At 35.3% G+C, this 19,861-nt stretch overlaps 1 protein-coding gene across 2 annotated transcripts; it reads left to right on the top strand.

Annotated features, from left to right (window-relative positions):
- Nucleotides 1-237: 237 nt before the first annotated feature.
- Nucleotides 238-19,653, top strand: LOC130932787 (E3 ubiquitin-protein ligase BRE1-like 1). Of its 2 annotated transcripts, XM_057862200.1 has the most exons (19): nucleotides 238-746; nucleotides 1,654-1,815; nucleotides 1,932-2,016; nucleotides 3,870-4,097; nucleotides 4,195-4,356; nucleotides 8,082-8,275; nucleotides 8,349-8,432; nucleotides 8,546-8,665; nucleotides 8,795-8,981; nucleotides 9,071-9,231; nucleotides 9,319-9,390; nucleotides 12,199-12,275; nucleotides 14,855-15,049; nucleotides 15,689-15,761; nucleotides 15,896-15,982; nucleotides 17,887-18,024; nucleotides 18,097-18,299; nucleotides 18,404-18,569; nucleotides 19,097-19,653. In XM_057862200.1, exons 1-19 carry the CDS (start codon nucleotides 621-623, stop codon nucleotides 19,226-19,228), a joined length of 2,652 nt encoding a protein of 883 aa, XP_057718183.1. In that variant the 5' UTR covers nucleotides 238-620; the 3' UTR covers nucleotides 19,229-19,653. The 2 variants fall into 2 exon arrangements, with proteins under 2 accessions (XP_057718183.1, XP_057718184.1); XM_057862201.1 differs by lacking the exons at nucleotides 18,404-18,569; nucleotides 19,097-19,653 and having other exon boundaries at nucleotides 18,086-18,299.
- The last annotated feature ends 208 nt before the right edge of the window (nucleotides 19,654-19,861 follow it).

Here is a 19,861-nt window from a genome sequence, read left to right as displayed (position 1 = left end):
GCCTTTCTGTCTCTGTCTCTCCACCAAACGCTACCTAAAAACTTAGAATATTCCAAATAATCAAATCAAATAATCCCTCCGGCGACGTTCATTCACTTTGTACAAATGCCGTTTAGACGTGTATAAGAAATTACGAAATTATCCTTCAAGTCCTATGGAAATTACACGCGATGCCATTTCTTCACAGAAAAATACAAATACTTTAAAACATTAACTTTCTCTCTCCTCCTTCGCATTCCAGAGAGAAAGAAAATGGCTATGCAGAGAACTTAATTGAGAAAGGACCAACAGAGAAGAGGGAAATAGTAATAATACACGCGGAGACTGAAACCCTAGATTTCTTCCTTACAACAACATGGTCTCGAAGTAGAGAGTTAGATATATAGACAGCTATAAAAACTCATCTATTTATTTTCTTTTTTTTATGAATGCTCCTTGTTTGGGTGGGGTTTGAATTAGGGTTTTGTAGGATTGTTTAATTTGTGTTTGTCTTGGAATTATAGTTTCTGATTGTATCTGGGAATTGCTGGCGCACTATGTGAAGGATTTGAATTAGGTTTAATTGGATTCTGTGTGATGTGAGTGGTGTGAGTGGGCGTGTCTAGGGTTTGTGTGTGTTTATGTTTTCAATGGGCAGCATGGGTGAGTCAGACAGAAAACGGCGTCACTTTAGCTCCCTGTCACCGACGGCAGCACCTGCTACTGCCAAGAAGCTGCCCTTCTTGCCCATTTCTGAAGACAAAAAGGTGAAACCATTATGATCTTTATTTATTTGTTTGTGTATCTAAAACTTGTGCTTCAAATTTTGCAGTTCATAATGTTCCATGGATTTTCTTTTTTTTCCTTTCTTTTCTTTCGGGTGCCCCCGCCCGGGGGGGGGGGGGGTCCTGAGTTTCCTTTCTGTCCTTGTAATTTTGGTGGTGACAACTGACAAAACAGCAATTTTGGTGGTGCTTTTTCCAATGAGTTTAAGCCCTTTGTAAATTGTATTTTTGTCCATCCTGATCTTTCATGTAAATGCCAACTAGCAGGGTATATTAGCTTCTTGTGTTTTGCTTAGTTAATTTATATTATAGCAAATGCTTAATAGTTATAACCATTTGCATTGCCTATTTTACTTTTTGACACGCATGATTGTCTTTCGATGAATAATTAATAGACTAATAGAGTTACAGTTTACACTTGCCAATTTACTCTGTTGATTATTTGCAATACCCTTGTTTTGGCTTTTGGATGCTAAGGATATAAGATATATGTTTTAAGGTTGCCTTTTCTGATCCTACCAATTCTTTTCTTTCCACTAGAACTGAGGATTGTTCTGCTACTCTTTATTTGCAGAGTTACTACTTACATTGCTATATGATCATTTGTTTAATTCCTTTGTTTGCTTGAGTATCATTAGTGTATACTGCCGAATAATTATGAAAGAGAAGTGTCTGTGTAAATGCTGATTGTTTTATCTCTTTATGAATTCGTGCTTATCTATAACGATTAAAATTCTGAAAACTACATCGTTGGACTTTATTTGAATGTTGTTATGGACTGTATTTAGTACTTCATATAGATCGAATTTAACAATCATGCATATGGGAAGAACTAAGGTAATAACCTGCATGGGTAATTCTAATTGAACTTATGGCTCTCTTATTACAGCTTGATATTGCTGTACTTCAGTTTCAAAATCAAAAGCTTATGCAGAAATTAGAAACACAGAAGCTAGAGCATACAGCTCTTGAGAATAAATTTTCTCAAATGAAGGAGAGGCAACAGTCATATGACTCTGCTTTAACAGTGGTTAAGAAAAACTGGGAACAGGTAATTTATTTTGTGTTTCATTTTTTACTCCTTAAGTTCAAATATTCCATGCTTTAATTTGTCTTACGATTTATATCACAATCACTTGCTGGGCAATATCCGCTTTCTGCACAAAGCTGGTTAATGACTTGGCATCGTGTTCTGAACGCTCGAGAGAGTATATCTGCAACTTGGATTCAAGATACGCTGACGTTGCTAGCGGTGAGGTCACTTGATCTTTCTTATTATTTTATATGATTTTTTGCTGCAAGACAATGCCATGTAGTCATTCATTCAATCACATGTATTTTGAAAATACTCATTTTTGGTTTACATTATTATCGTGCTGTAGTTTCCCTTTTTGCTAGGAAGGATTATAAAATAAATTTGAAGTTGTTCCATTGATTGCTAGCAAGTTCTTTCATAGAAGTAGTTATTTTAAAAGGCATAGTTACATAATACACCTCTTTCAATTTCAGACTTTTATTACTAATCCGAAATTGCAAATGTAAGTGGGATGCAACTCTATTGGGGGTTTTAATTGTTGGCCTTCATAATTATGATCTATAAGTATCATAGTTGTTAATTGCATCCTACATCATGTCATTGCCTTGGTAGGCATCATAGAGTGACAGGTGAAATCAAACATTCTGGGCAACAATTTTTTCTTTTTTTTTTTTTTGGGGTGTGTGTTTTTTTTTGTTTTTTTTTTGGGGGGGGGGGGGGCGGATATTACACAAAACTATGATCAAGTCACCTTTGAGTTTAAATAATGTCTGCTTTTTGATCCTTTTAATCTGAGTTTGCTATTTTTCCTCATTCAGACTTCTTAGGTTTCTATTCTCTTAATCTGTTGAAGTTCCAATTTTGCCCTCACTTAAAACTGAAGAAGTTATAGTGTTTCCTTAACTGAAACTCATCTTTTTAAATATACCAATCACAATCAATCTTTTGCATTTCCGGAAACAGAGCAACTAATTCTTTCACCAAGCAGGTGCACCAATAGTTCCCATTAAGGATTCTATATCTCATGTTCAAGCTTTTCCAGCCATGTCCATCTAAGTTTTGCAAGTTAGTGGTGTTATTATGAATTTTTTGTTTTGCCTTTAATGCTGAATCATCAAATTATTAATGCTGATTAATTTTAAGAATCAACTATCAAGTGACAGATTTTCTTGACTGGCCTAGTTGATTATTCTACAAAGCTGCGTTTGTTTCCTGGATATGACTGTAATTGGGGGACTGAGACTGAGTATTGTGTTTAGGGGAATGGATCCTCTCAATTTTTTTTAACAATTGAGGGAGTAAAGTGTAATCTCTCACCATTAATTTTATAAGTGGGACAAAAAATAAATATGAGAGAGAGAATAATGAAGGGTTAGAGATTACACTTTACACTCTCAATTTTTTTTAACAATTGAGAGGATCCATTCCCTTGTGTTTGGTCAGATACTAGAACTAAAATTTCAGTCCCTTTAGTACCTCAAAAAAGTAGGGACCCAGGGGATTGAAATTTTTAGAGAGAGAGACTGAAATTTTTAGAATATTTCTTTCTAAAAATACACATTTAATTATTCAAATTCTAAATATACCCCTTGATCTCCATATTTATCTTAAACCAAACATGATATTGATTCATAACCGAGTCCAGTACATTTTATACCAAACACAATACAGAGACTTAATTCAGTCTCTGTTGTCGGTCTCTGTCTCTCAGTTTCCCTTCCAAACGCAGCTCAAAAGATTTTCAGAAACCATGCAAGTTCTTGACCTCAACCATTGGGCTATAAGGGACTTATGGGCTGGGTAGTTCTTTTTTTTTTTTTGGGGTCTTTTCAAGTAAATTTTGTTGTCATTACTAGGGGGTGTGTACTATTTGGGTGTAAATTTTGTGCTTTGTAGTTCATGGTATTTTGTTTTATGTTTTTTAAAAATGTTGTTCTCTGGTGTAGTATTACCAGTTGTTAGATCTCAGTTCTTTTTAGGATTAGATTTATAGTTTCAGAATTTGTATTGACATCTGTATGTGGCTGGAAATGTGGTTGGTTAACAAGGTCATTTGATCTGCATTGCAGATGATAGTCCATCAACTGTTCATGATGTTTTTCTCAGCAGACTGATGCAAACTGGTGCAACTGAAAGCTCTTCCACTTACAACTGTGCAAACCAGGTGGAAGAGCAGAGACAATTGAATTCCGAAAAAGAACAAAGCATTTTGAAAAACGTTGTTACAACTATTCATAAATTTTGGCGTTTGAAGGATGGATTGCATACTGCAGTACTGAAGAAGCTTCCAGGAGATGGTAAGATATGAGTATATTTGTATGTGATTTATCATTTATTAGGCTTATTCTGTTGGAGCAGTTTCTTAGCTTTCTTGGTTACATTGCCTGTTTATAGTTTCATACAGGCAGAAGCTTTCCGCTGATTTAGAAGGGGAAGTTAAAAATTTGAGGTCAGCATTCAGTGAATTGCATTTAAAGCACAAGTCTTTAGCAAGTGAGTTCCAAGCTCGTAGAGATCTTGATGCCAAAAATAAAGCAGAACTTTGTAAATTGAAAGGTAAATTCTTGTGATTATGATATATGATATATATTTATTTTTATCTCCACTTTATTTCGAGTTGTTTTTGGTTTTTATTTTTTCTGTCGTTGTCTGGGGGATGGAGTGGGTCAATTTGTCAGTTGTCGTTATACTTTTACAACGTATAATTGGATTAATTTAAGAGATAAAGAATAAATGACGTGTGAATAGGTAAAATTTTTTTTTCCCTTTCAATATTAATTTTTGTATTTGACCATAGAAATTTGAACCAAAAGGAAGAAAGTAAGTACTAGGAAAATATCTTCTGGTTTATGGTAGCGAAAATGAGAACAACATGAATAAATGATGGTCCGAACTCCGAAGATGAAATTTGTTGAGTTGCATGTGCAATGATATATAGGGGTACGTAAATTATTTTTATCCTTTACAGTAGAATCAACTAAAAGGAAGACAGTAACTAAGGAAAAATATCATATTGTTTAAGTTAGCATAAAATACAACAAACGAATGTAGAAAAGGAAATGTTAAACTCAATATTGTTGCAATATTTAATACTTTCTTTACAATGAAATGAAAATTAACAATTTTCTGAAATGGCCTTAGTGACAATGTTGGAGCAAAGCCATAAAAAGAAACCCAAACACAGCAGGTTTATGGGGGTGAGGTGGCATGGGTGCCATTTTGGTTTCTTTAGGTGAGGAGAGAATGAAGGAACAATACATGGAAGGAAAAATATGCCATCTTTTTTATGTGTTTTGAGGAAAAGGAAAGAAAGTGAAAATGAAGAGACAGTAAATGTGTTGTGTTAAAATGACGTATATTCCCTTATTGTACTAAAAAATAGATGTCATTTTATTCAATTTTTAAAGGATTACACAAATTTAAGAATTATTTTGTAGCAATGTTACTAAGAAATAAGATTTAGTAACATTTAAATAATAATGTTTTCCCACAAGGGTGCTGGTGTAGCTGCACACTACAGCGCCAGGAGAACGGAGAACCCAAGTTCTACTCTTGGAGAGAGCACCAGTTGGGAGAGAAAGCTTGACTATGCTCGAAAGGGGATTAAACCCTTTCCCGGTAATAGGGACGAGGAACGCTCTTTGGAAACCAAAATAATAAAAGTTGTTTTAAATAGTTGCTTAAGCGAAACTAAATTTGGTGTGGACACTGCCATTTTTGTACAATTGATTTTGTTGGGGATATAATGGTGAATTGCTTCTTTCGCCTTTTTCTCTCATTTTTCTGCACACTTGGGACTTGGGAGGGTGAAGTTTTTCAAGTGGGCATTCACACCTTTCTTTTTCTTCCTCTATTTCTCAGTTATCCCAACTTCAGTGTAAACTCACTAATCCGGTGGTCCTCCTGTACTCTTCCTTTCCTACTTCTCCTCTTGTACTCATTCAGCACATTGTGTTTATGGAGTGAAAGGCAGCACACTGCCTCAAGATTGTTGCTTTAATGCTAATACCAATTTCTTCATAAGGAAAATCATAAAGAATTGCTCTTAAGTAGGACATGTGTGGTGCTTGTTAGGGATGAATAGAGGCTGGGTCATTGGTGCTCTGTTGGGGCTTACTAATGGAGTGTTAGGCCCAGTTTGGGTAAACAACTTAATTAAGTTCCTTTTGAAAAAAGATCTTAAACAATAAATACTTATATTAAAAATAGCTTATAAATAAGTTATTTTGTATTTGGTTTTTTAGTCCTAAAAGTGCATATTTTAAAAGAAGAGTAATAAAAAGCTTTTTATTATAAGAGAAGTCTTTTTTTTTAGCTTCTCCATAAGCACTTAAATAGTTTTTTAGAAAGTTACAATTTGGTTTTGAAAATTGCACCAAACACTAATGCTGTAACTTTTCATAAGTTAAAAGTTAAAAAAGGTTACTTATGGACCTATCCAAACTGGTCCTTAGTCCTAGCATGGATATAACTGAGCTAGGCCAAACTTCTGAAAGCTTTTTTAAATGCGCATTTAGGCAATTGCAAATTGCTGGTGGTTTAAGTAAATGGAGATATATTTGCCATTTGGAAATTGCAATAAAATTAAACTTCTACGGCTCCTTGAGGAAAGAATTATTTAATTTATTTAACTGGAAATATGAATCTATGTTTTCTACTTGCATATCTGATTTAAGTTTCTTTGGTATTGAGGCAGGATAAACTTCTATACCAAAAATAATATATTTTGAATTTCGTAATTTTATTTTAAGGGAAGAATGGTTGGGTAACAGTTGAGTTTAGTTTTTATTTTTAACTTCTGTTTTTGTTTTTATCAATTAGAAGGAAATTGGTTGAGTTGCCTCCGTGTGACGTAAGGTCATGGGTTTAAGACGTGGAAGCCACTGATATGTAATTATCAGATTAGGCTTATCTACATTACACCCTCTGGATATGGCCCTTCCCCAGACTTACGTTCGGATGGCGGCTCATGGCGGTAAGCCGAAAATCCGCTTTGCGGGAAATGGCGGACTACCTAAACAATACATGTATATGCACAAAAAAACATGCAGAAACACTCTAAAGGTAATAAATTATAAAATCTAATCACTTTAAGCAACTTTCTACTCATAAGGCATCCAATTAATACAGCAAAATAAACATAACATCAGTCATAATACACCATAGAATATAAGAGGCATGGGCAGGGACATTATAGTCACCGGCTTGTCTTGAACCTATGTAAATTTAAAAAAAATGGAAATAGAGGTTTATAATGTAATTTATAGCACCGAACTTATGTAAATAAAAGGGGAAACAGGAAAGTAAGAAAGGGTAGGAAGAGTCTGGAACAGAAAATAAGTTACAAAGCAGAGAGAGGGAACCCGTGGCTTGCAGCAGCGGCGAGTGGCAGCGAGCAGTGAGTCAGCGACGACTTCGCCAGAACACAGAGAGAAAGGCAGAAAGGGAAGACAGAGAGAAGGAGGAACTAGAGTTGGACAGTGCTGCCTCGCACGCAGCCCGTGGTTCTTCCGGCAGCAAAGCAGCCTGGAGCAGAGAGGGAGAGGGAGAAGAGAGTTTTTGGACCGTCAGAGAGGAAGAGGCAGTTTTCTGTAAAAAGGAGGCTGAGGAAGGTGAGTTGTAGCCTTTTTGGGTTCCTAAATGACAAAAATAATCCTCAATTTTTTCAAAAATCCAAAAAACCCTGCAATTTCCGCCATTTCTATTGCGGTCTGCCATGTTGCCACCGCAATTGCAGCCGGCATTTCACCCTCCATGAAAAACTCATTGCGGTAACCACTGTATGGCGGCATGGAAGAAATCCGCCATCCCATAACATTATAACGCCGCCATACTGCTTTTTCAAAACATCGATTGGGCTGCCCTTTTTTTTTTTAATTTTTAGAAGGAAATCGAACTGCCTGGTGCATTGGTATGATGTAGTTTTATAGAAGAATAGATGGAAAATTTGAGGAAAAGGAACACCTGGAAAAAAATGGGGAAAGAAGTAATTTTCTGGGGAAGAAATTGAAGAATTATTCCAATACTTAAGAAATGAATCTTGACAATTATCATTTGAGAAATAAATCAAACTTTATTAGGAAAGAATCTTAACGGCACAATATAAATGGAGTCGTGAATGTAAGCTGGAGAACTAGAGTGGAGATGAGTGTAAAATTACACTAAACTTCAAGGTCTTGGGGTTCAAAGTAACTGAGGTTCACTGTAATTTACCCTTTATTGTATTCAGCCAAGGTTGGGATATGATATGCAGTTTATTTGTCTTGCTGTTATTTGTTTAGGGGAGCTTGAACGCATTCTTGCAGAACTGGAAGAAAGCAATAGCAAACTTTTTACTCTTAAAGCAGAGAGAGATTCAGCAAAGGGGGCAGTTCTCCCTGTCTTAAATGTTGGAACTGCGCATGTTGCTAGTGATAAAGTCAGAGACAAGCAAAAGGATTTGCAAGATATGGAATCTACTCTGAAGGACCTATTGGTAATGTTGTTGAATTCTTTGGCCCTTTTCTAAAATTCTTGGGATATCAAACCGTAATTATTGGGTTTCTCAGGACCAAGGTTCGTCTCGATTAGTGGAACTGAAAGGTCTTCACGAGGAAAGAATAAGAATATTACAGCAGTTGTGCGATCTACAGGTTGCGTTTATTGTTTGTACCTATGATGTGTTTGGTATTTTCCTATTATGTTTTTCAAGGCTATGTTTTAAATGTATTCTGTTACAATGTTTGACTTGGAGTTATTTCATCAGAACACGTTGAAGAATTTGGATTGTATTACTTCTTCCCATTGCTTCCAATTGGTTAGAGATCAGATAGAAAAATCAAAAGCCGAAGTTCACGAGTATCAGGCTTTATTCGAGAAACTACAGGTTGTAACTGGTTGTTACTTATTTATTTATTTAATTTAGATTTAGATATTTTGACATTGTCGTATGAGGTATGATGTGCTTCTTATGACAGCCCCTTTTGTTTCCATTGCATTTTGCTTATGCCTCTAGGTTGAGAAAGACAATCTTGTGTGGAAGGAGAGGGAATGGTACATTAAAAATGACTTAGCAGATATTTTTCAAAGATCAGTGTCAGTTGCTGATTCTAGAGTGGCTGATTTACGGTCTGAGATACAGAAAAAGATAGATGAAAGAAATGTGATTGAAAATAAACTGCATGAGGAAGCAAGAGAACCGGGTTTGGCTACTTCCTTTGTATAAAGCATACAATGTTATGTTGTGTGGTTTAATTGTTCATAAATGGTAATGAATTTCTATTTGCTTCAGGAAGGAATCAAGTTATAGGAGAATTTAAATCTTTGCTTTCTTCATTTCCTGAGGAAATGGAATCTATGCAAAGTCAACTAAGCAAGTATAAAGAATCAGCTTCAGATATCCATTCTCTGCGTGCAGATGTGCAGTCTATTTCTAATATTCTTGACAGGAAGGTTGGTTTAGTTTATTTATGAACTGCACTTTTTTGGCTGCATAAATCAAGGGCCCTGAAATGTTTCTGCCCTCTTTAATAATGACAGGTAAAGGAATGTGATGTTTTCACTGTTAGGGCTGCTGGTCAAGCTGCTGAAATAAAGAGGCTGCTTGGTGTGGTATGTTACTTATACTTGATATAAAAGAATGTTAGCTGCTTTTGGTTTGTGTGGTCTTTTAATTCGTCTCATTCAGGTTGTGCTCTATAATGAGCAATTACTTGATATGACATTGTATTCTTCCAGTTCTTGTTCGAAGTGTTTCATAAGGTTAGAAAGTAGAAGACAATGTCTGCATGTATGTGTGTGCGAGAGAGAGAGTTAAAGCAAAAAAGAGACGAATTTAGAAAACTGAGGTAGAACTTCAGAACTTATTCGAATGAGTGAATCATTACAAGGGAAGTATCTATTTGGTGAGTCATGTTGTCTGGCAAGCTATACTGGGGTTTATACCGTGGTACCTAGACCAGGTCCTATGTAGTTTAGACTAGTTAACAGCCATGTTGAAAAAGATTTCTGACGGTTTTGGCAGTTGTTTTTCTCCACTGCCAGAAGTGCTTTGCTTATGTACTGTATGAACAAAAAATATTGGCTAACTCAGGGTTGTTGAGATACTGAGAAGTCAACAATGCCTAGTCTGGTGCATGAATTGTTACTAGGTTTATCTGTTCAGACATTAACTGGTTCTTTTGTATCTATTTGAGGATTCTTCCCATCTAACTATATCCTTATCTATCAAATAAAGAAAAAAACAGGATAGTATGTCCTTGCATGGCCAAATTCTTTGTAGATAATCTAGGTAGATCCATCAGAGTTTATTTGATGCAAAATACTTGCTTATATAGCCAATGGCTGACTTGTTATGAGGTAACTTGACAACGTGGAGTTATTGTGTATAAGTTCCAGCTTGCATGGGTGATTTCCATTGGGGATTTTACAGGGCTTAAGAAAAAGTGTTACATTCCAAAGTTGTAAGTAGCATTAAGGTAGGTAATATGAGGAAGTTGCAACAAATTTACATTGAGTTAACATCTAAGAAGAACAATGAGGAGTGGGGCCTAGGTGAATAGTTTGATCAGTGGGTCATGGGACCGGACTCTGTGTGTCTGACCTAGGATTGTTTGGGAGTGTTGCTGAACTAACTAAAATTTACTGTCTTAGGCTTGAGAACCAACAGAATGTGTACGAGGAATGGACTGTTATAAATATCAGAGTTCTATACACCTCAATTGCTTTAAATAGTTTATACTTAATGGATGTGAGCAGAGGTGCACCTAAATTAAGGTGAAAGCAGCAGTAAAATAAATGAAACACGTGAAAGTATCTCACAGTAAGACCCACTCGTCACTATCACTCCAAGAAGATAAAGCAAAAGAAATTGAGCACCAAATACATATATTGATAAAGAAAATCATTAATATATAGAGGAATACAAAGAAGCAGAGGAAAAGAAATCTCCCAAACTAAGAATACATAGAAAATCATAACATCAGTGAATTATGGCTCTACAGAGTCCATATGCTTTACGTGATAGATGCTCAATGCCTAATTTTATTCCAAACAACTCTTCCTGGGTATCTATCATTAAACGTTTAAATTGCGCTATAGCCTCTAGCCAAATACTCTATATAGTGGCATCTATTGCACATTGCCACTAAGAGTTTGCCTCTTTCTTTCTCCCAGAACCTGCAAGCCTCAAACAAAGAATTCCACAAAGAATCAGCCACATGGCAGTGCAAAGACACGTGAGACTATTTCTGAATTTATCCAAACCCAACACACACGCACATAAGGGGTAATGACCTTATGTGGCCTCCTAACCTGCAAATTGTCATTGGTATTAGTTCTGTTAAGCACAACTGTGCATATAAAGGATTTGACTTTGGAGGTAGATTTGGATTTCCATTTTCCATATGGGAGTTTATAAAGGAGGAAGGAAAGGTTTTGTTGTTGAGGATTGTGATAGAGACTTGAAATAAGATATGTGGCCTCCTAACCTGCAAATTGTCATTGGTATTAGTTCTGTTAAGCACAACTGTGCATATAAAGGATTTGACTTTGGAGGTAGATTTGGATTTCCATTTTCCATATGGGAGTTTATAAAGGAGGAAGGAAAGGTTTTGTTGTTGAGGATTGTGATAGAGACTTGAAATAAGATTTACAAGTATACTGTTCAGATGTATCAAGTGACCACAATCTTTTATCAGGGCTGGAAGACATAGGAGCATTACTATTTTCATTTTTTATTTTCATAGTTTTCTATTTTAAAGATTTTTCTGAAGGAGAATAAGAAACACGGAAAATGAAAACAGAAACCAATCAGGCCATAAGATGCATAAAGTGGGTGCAGGATAGTGCAGGATACATTATCAAGATTGTCCTATATGGAACATGTTTACTAAGGAAATTAAAATAAATTAGGACATGCTAATTCTCATTATTGGTTCTTTGTATTATTTATTCCCATTTCATTTCACTTTTATAATAATAGGGTTGTTAACTTGAATTATCACATGCAAGATATAGATTAAATTGTTAGTTCTGCCTCGGACATAATCAGTTTGATGTGTATGAAAAATGTATTGGTTAAGATATAAAACCAGTCTTGTCTTTATCCAAGATCATAAACTGTTGAGATGATATAGCATCCTAGTTTCAATAACCAAATGGTATTGAATTTTGATTTCGTTCCATTCTGTCATCTTACTACTAATGTAGGTGGGAAGTTATATATAGTGCCATTCGCCCTATAGACTAGTGTGAGGTGGCATGTTAATATATAATTCCATTCATGTGCTAGTAGCTTTAGGTTTTGGTGAGATGGTTCATCAAAATGCACAAGGTCATATAAATTGGATAGGATCACATATGTAAGGTGAACAATTTTCTTTTCTTGTAAAAATGCATCTGCCTTTCCTTTTGATGTAGGTTGAAGAATTGAGAGAGAGTGAGCGGGATTTGAAGTTGATACTGGAAATGTTTAGACGTGAATCCATTGATTCAAGGTTCGACTTCAAATTCTCAACTTGAATTTGTATGGTCTATTATGATTGATATGGTTTATATCTTTTCGTCAACTTTGTTTTAGCGTTATGAGAAGAATTTGCTCATGAATATTTTCAGAAAGTTCTAAAGAAGGAACAAATTTATGTGTCTATATGCTCCTAACATTTGATAAATGGGATTATTACCTATATGTTTAGCACTAGGGATGGCAGTAGGGATCTGTGCATGGAGAAATTTGTGTCAATCCTCACAAAGAGGGCTGAATGTGGGATTTCCCCCTGGGGATTAGGATGGGGGAGTAAATGCCCCCTACCCCACAAAGTGATTCCGTTTGGATGGTGACTATGCCTTCGCTCAATGGAGATATTGGTCCCATGGGTAATTTGACAATTTTCATATGCTCACCATACTTTTAATTGAAAGAAGAAAACCACAACCACCTAACTGGACCTAGTTAATGGCTTATGCTCTTACTTCATACACAATCAGTAAGCTTGTACACTCACCTATAATATTCTTCTGTGCCCCCCTTTGTTTCTCCAATTATTGCTGACTGATGACTACCATCGACTGACATCAAACAGTGACTGGCAGCGGCGGATTTAAGGGGGGCCCTAAGGTGACCATGGTCCCCCCCCCCCCCCCCCCAAATTTTTTTTAAAAAAAATAAGTACTATTAGTTTATTATTATTATTATATAATTATATATATATATATATATATATATTATATTATAGATTAAATATATTTTAGTATATTACACGAAAAAAATTTACATGTTAGTAACTTAATATGTATAAATTATAATGTGTATTATAATATATTAGTAGCAATTAACAAATAGGTTTAAAAAACAATAAAAAGCGTATAAATATATTATTTATTGAAAAAAAAAGGTTTGGATTAATGTAAAAAAGCAACAACTATAAAAAAATTTCTTGTTTTGACTCTTTATAACAACAGTAATAACTGAATAGACTTTTTGTACAATAAAAATTATTAAAACAAGATGGAAGACGAATTTTTAGCAGATTATATGATTGTATATGTTGAAAAAGAGAATGCTTCAAAATTTATTTCAGATGGTAAATTGATAATTAGTTATATGAAATATCGTAGAACAAATTTAAAAATACCAAAATCCTAAAGTATGTAGTTGAATGTTGATTTCCATATAATATAATTATTAATTTTGACCTATATATTATAAATTATATTTTGTTGACTTTTTGTTATGTTATATTTTAATTTATTTTGTATTTAATTTGGCCCCCTCTTATAAAATTTCTGAATCCGCCATTGGCGACTGTTGAGGACATGAGCCATCAAAAAATGTTGTGAGCCAGTCAGCCAGACTCCACTTGAGAGTTGGCAAGCAGATTGCAAAAGCAAACTGCAGAAAACTGCACAGAAGACTGGGTGATAGAGGTTTTGCGAGATTTTTTCTGTTGCTTGAATGTGGAGAGGGATGGAGGGAGGTATGGGGCATGGAATGGTGAAATGCTCATGCCATGTTACCTCTATTTGGCACTCAAGGGTTGACGTCCCTTAACCTTAATTTCATAACAAGGATTTGGGTCCCTTGAATTATTTATTAGGGATTTCAGAGTAGGAGTGGTTGCCCCCTCTTGGTGGTTTTTTGGGGGGTGGGGGTTCTTTATTGCATTATTCTTATGTATGTGACTCAGACAAGGCCTTAATCCAGATCTTAAGTTTGCCGCATAAGTGGGTTTCATAGAGTTCTAACAAAATATTTTGAAATACTATAACTTTCCAAACATTTCGAGAATGTTCCATAAAGAATTAGAATGTCATTGGAAAATTGCCAAAGCACTTAGCTGCTAGTGGTTTGTGCTCTGACACTATGAATGTGCTTTTTTTAAAACCGATCTTTGAACCCTTAACCAGGCACATTGACAACAGCTTTTGATATTAAGCGACTTCATTGACCACCAAGATGAAAAGGAAAGGCAGGCAGCTGTTAGAAATTTTATCTTTTTTAGTGCCCAAGATATTGTGATATGATTGTACCATTGTATGTATCGGGCTTATTTTGAGGTTCAGTACAAGTTATTTCAAATCCTTCCCTTCCTTCTCCAAAAGCTTAACTCACAAACACAGTCTAAAGGTGTGGTTTGACAATCTACTTGCAAGCACACTGTGCATTAAATACATATTCTCTAAGAGGACAAAAACATAATGCAGTTGATTATCATTTTATCTTTGTAAAGTTTCGGTAATCATATTGGCGGAAGTCACATCAGAAGTGAACAGTTAGGTGATATTCCTGGAGCACGTCAGAATTCCAGGCTTGCAGTGGAGAGATCAAGTCAACTTGGATTTCGTTGAAGCCTTGCAAATTGCATTGACTCATTGCTGAATGATTTCAAAAACTGTTTATGTTAATTTAAATTCTTTTGGAAAAATTAACATATGCATCACAACTATGTTCAATATTTGGTTGCGCCATAACAGTGAAAATTTGTGAGCTTTCCTCTTATTGTGGGTTATTGGCATGCTTGGTCTGATTAGTGCTTGTAACACAATACGTGGCAAACTAACTGATCTGTGTCTGCAGGGATATCATGGAAGCCCGTGAGGCAGAATACAGAGCATGGGCAAATATTCAAAGTTTGAAAACTTCTCTTGATGAGCATGGCTTAGAACTGCGTGTTAAGACAGCAAATGAAGCTGAGGCCAAATCTCAACAAAGGCTGGCTGCTGCTGAAGCTGAGATAGCTGCCATGAGACAGAAATTAGAAGATTCTAAAAAGTTAATCTCTTACTTGATTAGTTATTGAAATCTGCTATCCCCGGGTTAATTTTCCCCCCTTTTTTTGGGGGGGGGGGGGGGGTGTTGGTGGTTCTTTTGCCCTTGTTCCTTGCAGTTGTTTTCCTCTATCAACCATAAAAGTGGTTGATGGAATATTATGTTGCTGTAGTAGGTGCTACAGTTGCTTTTTCAACGTGATTTGTTGAACTTTTTTGTGCACACAAAGCATTTATTTTTTTTTCTGTATGAGGAGTTTTCTGAGCTCTCAGTACGGAAGGTATATATATATATATATTCCAAAAACCTACATTTATATTCTCTGAATATTTATTTATCTATTTTGCCAATTTGTATCCTTTTAATTATTTTCTGTCTTCTGATGTTTCATTTCTAATTTCTAACTTCTCTTAATGAATTCTTTTGCAAGGATTAAGGTTTTCTCTTTTATTTTTTTTTCAATCAGTTGGATGAATTTCGTTATTATTTATGTCAGTAGGGTGGAATTAAATGCTTCATGTGAATGCCATTGACAGGAGCTCTATAAAGCTGTTTCTGTGCTCTATTGAAATTTCTTTATTCTGATATTTTAGAATTTCAGAGCTCGTTACTCATTCTTCTGTAATATTTTTATTATTTCAGGGAGATGTCTGAACTGTCTGTTGTATTAAGATCAAAAAATGGAGAAAATGAGGCCTACTTGTCTGAAATAGAGGTCGGCTATTTTGTTTCAGTGGTAGAATGGAATTCTCTGCGCATAGGACAATGGTTGCTTAGAATTCAGTTTCCAAATTTGTCTAGCTCTTACAATGTTAATGTGGTCTCGTTGGTGCTATGATTTTTCTGCAGTCTATTGGGCAAGCATATGATGAAAAGCAGACTCAAAACCAGCATATGCTGCAGCAGATTACTGAGAGGGATGATTACAATATTAAGGTAACTTGGTTTTCTTCTGTCTTGAAATCTGTTGTAGTTTTATGTAAATGTAATTCCAACATTATAATAACTTAATAAGGTTAGTTTGTTATCTCCATACAAGCAAAAGCTTGCCATAGATCTAGTATCAAGTGAAGAAGAAACAAATTCTGTAAATCTGAGATGAACTTCTCAGTCTGAATTGTGATACTCAGATGTAGGGATTATGTCCCAACCTAATATAACAAACAGTGGCGTAAATTGAACATTGTGACACAGATTTGGCCTCTGTCCTTCTCCCAAACACAGGAAACCTAGTCAATGGGAAACTGATGCAGACCGAACACTCACCTAGGATATTAAAAAAAATATTCCATAAAAATTCAACCAGATGGCAGTTCAAATAAAATCTAATATTGGTTCTGGATTTGCTTCCACATAACACAGACATCACATCGGAAATAGCCTTCTATGGCTTTCAAGATTGCAAATTATCATTGGTAATATTTCTCTTATGCATAGCTGTCCACAGATATTTGATTTCAGAGGGAGCCTTGGACTTTAAAATGAGTTTATCAATGTACAAATAGGTTGTATTAAGGGAATGAGTTGGGAACTGAATAGAATTTGCATATATAATTATATGCGTATAACATTGATCAAGAGACCACTTATTTAAGTTGTGGGACACTTTATCAAGGAGGCTCAAAAGAAACAACAATTATGAGAACTTTCTTTTATTGAAGTTATGAAAGAAGCTGAGGCTCCAAGAATTATTGGAATCCTTTGCACTGTTGGAATGGAGTGTTGTCAGTTGTGTAATGGAAGTCAATAAAGATGAGGAAATGATAGATTAGAGTGCTTTCCGACCCAATGGTTCTTCCAACAATTAAACCAACCATTACCTACCCTAAGTAGTATAGTAGAATTCGTGGGTGCTAGAATGAGTAGCTTTGGTGGCAGTATTAGCATCTCATCTATTTTTGTCAAAGCCATACTCTTGATAACTTGATCCATAAATGATGAGGCTCTAAAGGAAACTCTTATTCTCATTCAGCTGAAGCAATGTTTTTTTACATCAAAGATAAGATTAGCATGTGCCAAATAAGAGCACTTACTTAGGTCTGTTGAGTGCTGGATGCATAATAATAATTAATATAATGGGGTTTCATAACTAATCGGCCAAATATTTAATTACTAACAGGGAAGAGTTTGAAGCTAAAAAGCTGACCCAAGAAATGTAAAACTCAAAATTTGAAACCCTATCACTGGCGCCACATAACTAGATATCTGTGTACACTAAATGGTTTGGTTACTGATACTGACAACGACAATCAGAACAAAAGCATTGTTGGTTTTCTTACTCTAGTAAAAAAAAATTTTGTGCATATTTTATCTTATTCCAGAATTCCAGGGCTGAGATTTGTTGCTGACTGTTGAGTAAATGGAACATTGAATGCTTACTTTGAACTAGCTGGAAGTCAAAAATTAGATTCGAGTCTGGTACATGTTGACTCTAAATCTTTAAATCTGTAGGTTCAGAACAAACTTCTTCAATATGTTGTCTATCAAAAAACTTGTCAGTCACGGATTAATTAATACATGGTAAATTTCGTTTGCCAATACTTTCTAAATTGAAAGATGATGTCCTAGTCATTGTAAATCGTTCACTACCTTACCCATTTGGTCCTACTAGTTAGTATATATTCAACATTTGCGAATAAAATAGCAAACCGACATCTGTATTCATATCAATGCACATAGCATAACTTAACTTCTCTCCCCCTCATGTTTTTCCTTTCAGTTTTAAAATATTAAAATGTTTAGATATCTTTTCTTTTATTATTCTATCTTAATATGAGTAAGTGCATATATGAAGAAATCATGGCTTGCATTGGGTGCCTGCTAATATTGTTATGGTGCAGCTTGTTTTAGAAGGTGTAAGGGCAAGACAAAAGCAAGATTCTTTGGTCATGGAAAAGCGGGTAATGCAACACGAGATCCAGCAAGCAAATGTAACCCGAAATTTATATGATTCAAAAGCTGCGAGAATTGAGGACCAGGTACATAGATCTTGATATAAACTGCATTTCAGATATGAATTTAGAGTTGATGTCTTATTAGTTCCTATGCAGTTGAAATTTTGTTCAGATCAAATTCAAAGACTAATAGAGGATAAGATGCAAAGTTCTGTCACTTTGGAAAACACTCATAGAAGGCTGTTGGATGTTAGAAGATCATCTCAACAGGTTAAGAATACAGTTACAGAGGTGCAATCTAAATCTGGTAGTAGTCGAGTTACTTGTATGGAGTTACATGTTGAACTTGAGAAAGAAAGGTATTTCATAATGTAAATATTTCGATATTTGTATGCTTTAGACAGATTGATTGGAATGCTTTAATTAATTTCTCTTTCTATACACCATTTCATTCTTGTTCTAGATTTTCCAAGAAAAGAATAGAGGAGGAGCTGGAGGTTTCTAGGAGAAAGCTTTCGCGCCTTAAAGCACAGAATGAAGGATGCTCGGTGATTGAAAGACTCCAAGAGGAACTGGCAGAGTACCGGGAAATTGTTAAATGCAGTATCTGCCAAGACCGAACAAAAGAGGTACATGATTTTCTTCCTCTTTCTGAATGGATTGTGAGCTATTATGTTGGGTAAAATTTGTAAACATGCTGGATAGAATAGTCTCCTATTATAGCTGGTAAATACTTGATTGAAGTCATCTTTGACGCTCCTTGGCTTTATATTCGAGGATGGGAGCTTTATTTTGTACGAGAGTATTTAAATAATTTTTGTCTATCTATGTTGAAAGGAACAAAGGTTTTAGGATTTTTGGGATGTCAATGGGTTATTTAATGTGTACAACATGGACATGAAAACGATAGCAGCTGCTAAAATTTATTAGCAGCCCACTAATAGTAGGTCCATGTGACCTTAAGGACAAGGTGGGATATTATGTTGGGTAAATTGTTAGTAGTTAGCTACAAAAGGAAGAGGGGAGAATTATATGAACTCTTGGAGTTAAAAAACACTAGAATTTCCTCTAGTAATTATTGAATACACATTAGTTTTTTGTATTTTGGTTTGTGTTTTACTAAACTTGTCTTTCTTTTTCCTTTTTTTTTTGTCAGGTGGTAATTACAAAATGCTACCACTTGTTTTGCGGTACATGTATCCAGAAAGTATCTGGGAGTCGACACCGCAAATGTCCACAGTGTAGCACAAGCTTTGGGGCTAATGATGTTAAGCCTGTATACTTGTGACTGGAAACTTGGAGTTCTCTCCTGTGGGTTGGCGGCCAGACCATAGTTTTCTTTTGAATTTTCTGGTAAAAAAGAAATGGGGTATGAATACTCAACAGTTGATAAGGAACTTTGGCAGGGAATACTGAGTTCCTGTCCGGTTTTGATTTAGATCAAAACGGATTCTTTTTGCTGGTACTTTTTCTTGGTACCATCTGTACTTTGTTGAATCTGGAATATTTAGATTTAGAGTTTAGTATAAAGAACTTGGAGCCATAGGAAAAGTGATAATTGTTCCATGCAGATTTATCATAATACATCTTCCGATGCGATTTGGAGAGGTCATCAAGGTTGGCCTTCGCTGTGCGATTAATAATTCGAACTGTTGTATTCCTGAAACATGGCAAATTGCCTTGGAAGTTGACTCTAGAGAGAAGATATTCTGACATCTGTAGTTTGATTGCTAGAAACACAAATTTTGTCTTGGGATGCTTTTGTATATACGTTTGATTTGATTGTATAATTTGTCGTTCAATTCCCTTTTTGATAGCCTGTAATCCTTGTAATGGGTAATGCTATGCCAAACGATTTTTGCTCGGTCTGTATAGTTATCATAACTTGATTCTATAAATTGTATAGAGTCTTGTTTCTTAT

This window comes from Arachis stenosperma, chromosome 6 (assembly GCF_014773155.1).
Source record: "Arachis stenosperma cultivar V10309 chromosome 6, arast.V10309.gnm1.PFL2, whole genome shotgun sequence".
NCBI classification, from domain to species: domain Eukaryota; kingdom Viridiplantae; phylum Streptophyta; class Magnoliopsida; order Fabales; family Fabaceae; genus Arachis; species Arachis stenosperma.
This window is presented reverse-complemented; position numbering and strand designations above follow the sequence as displayed.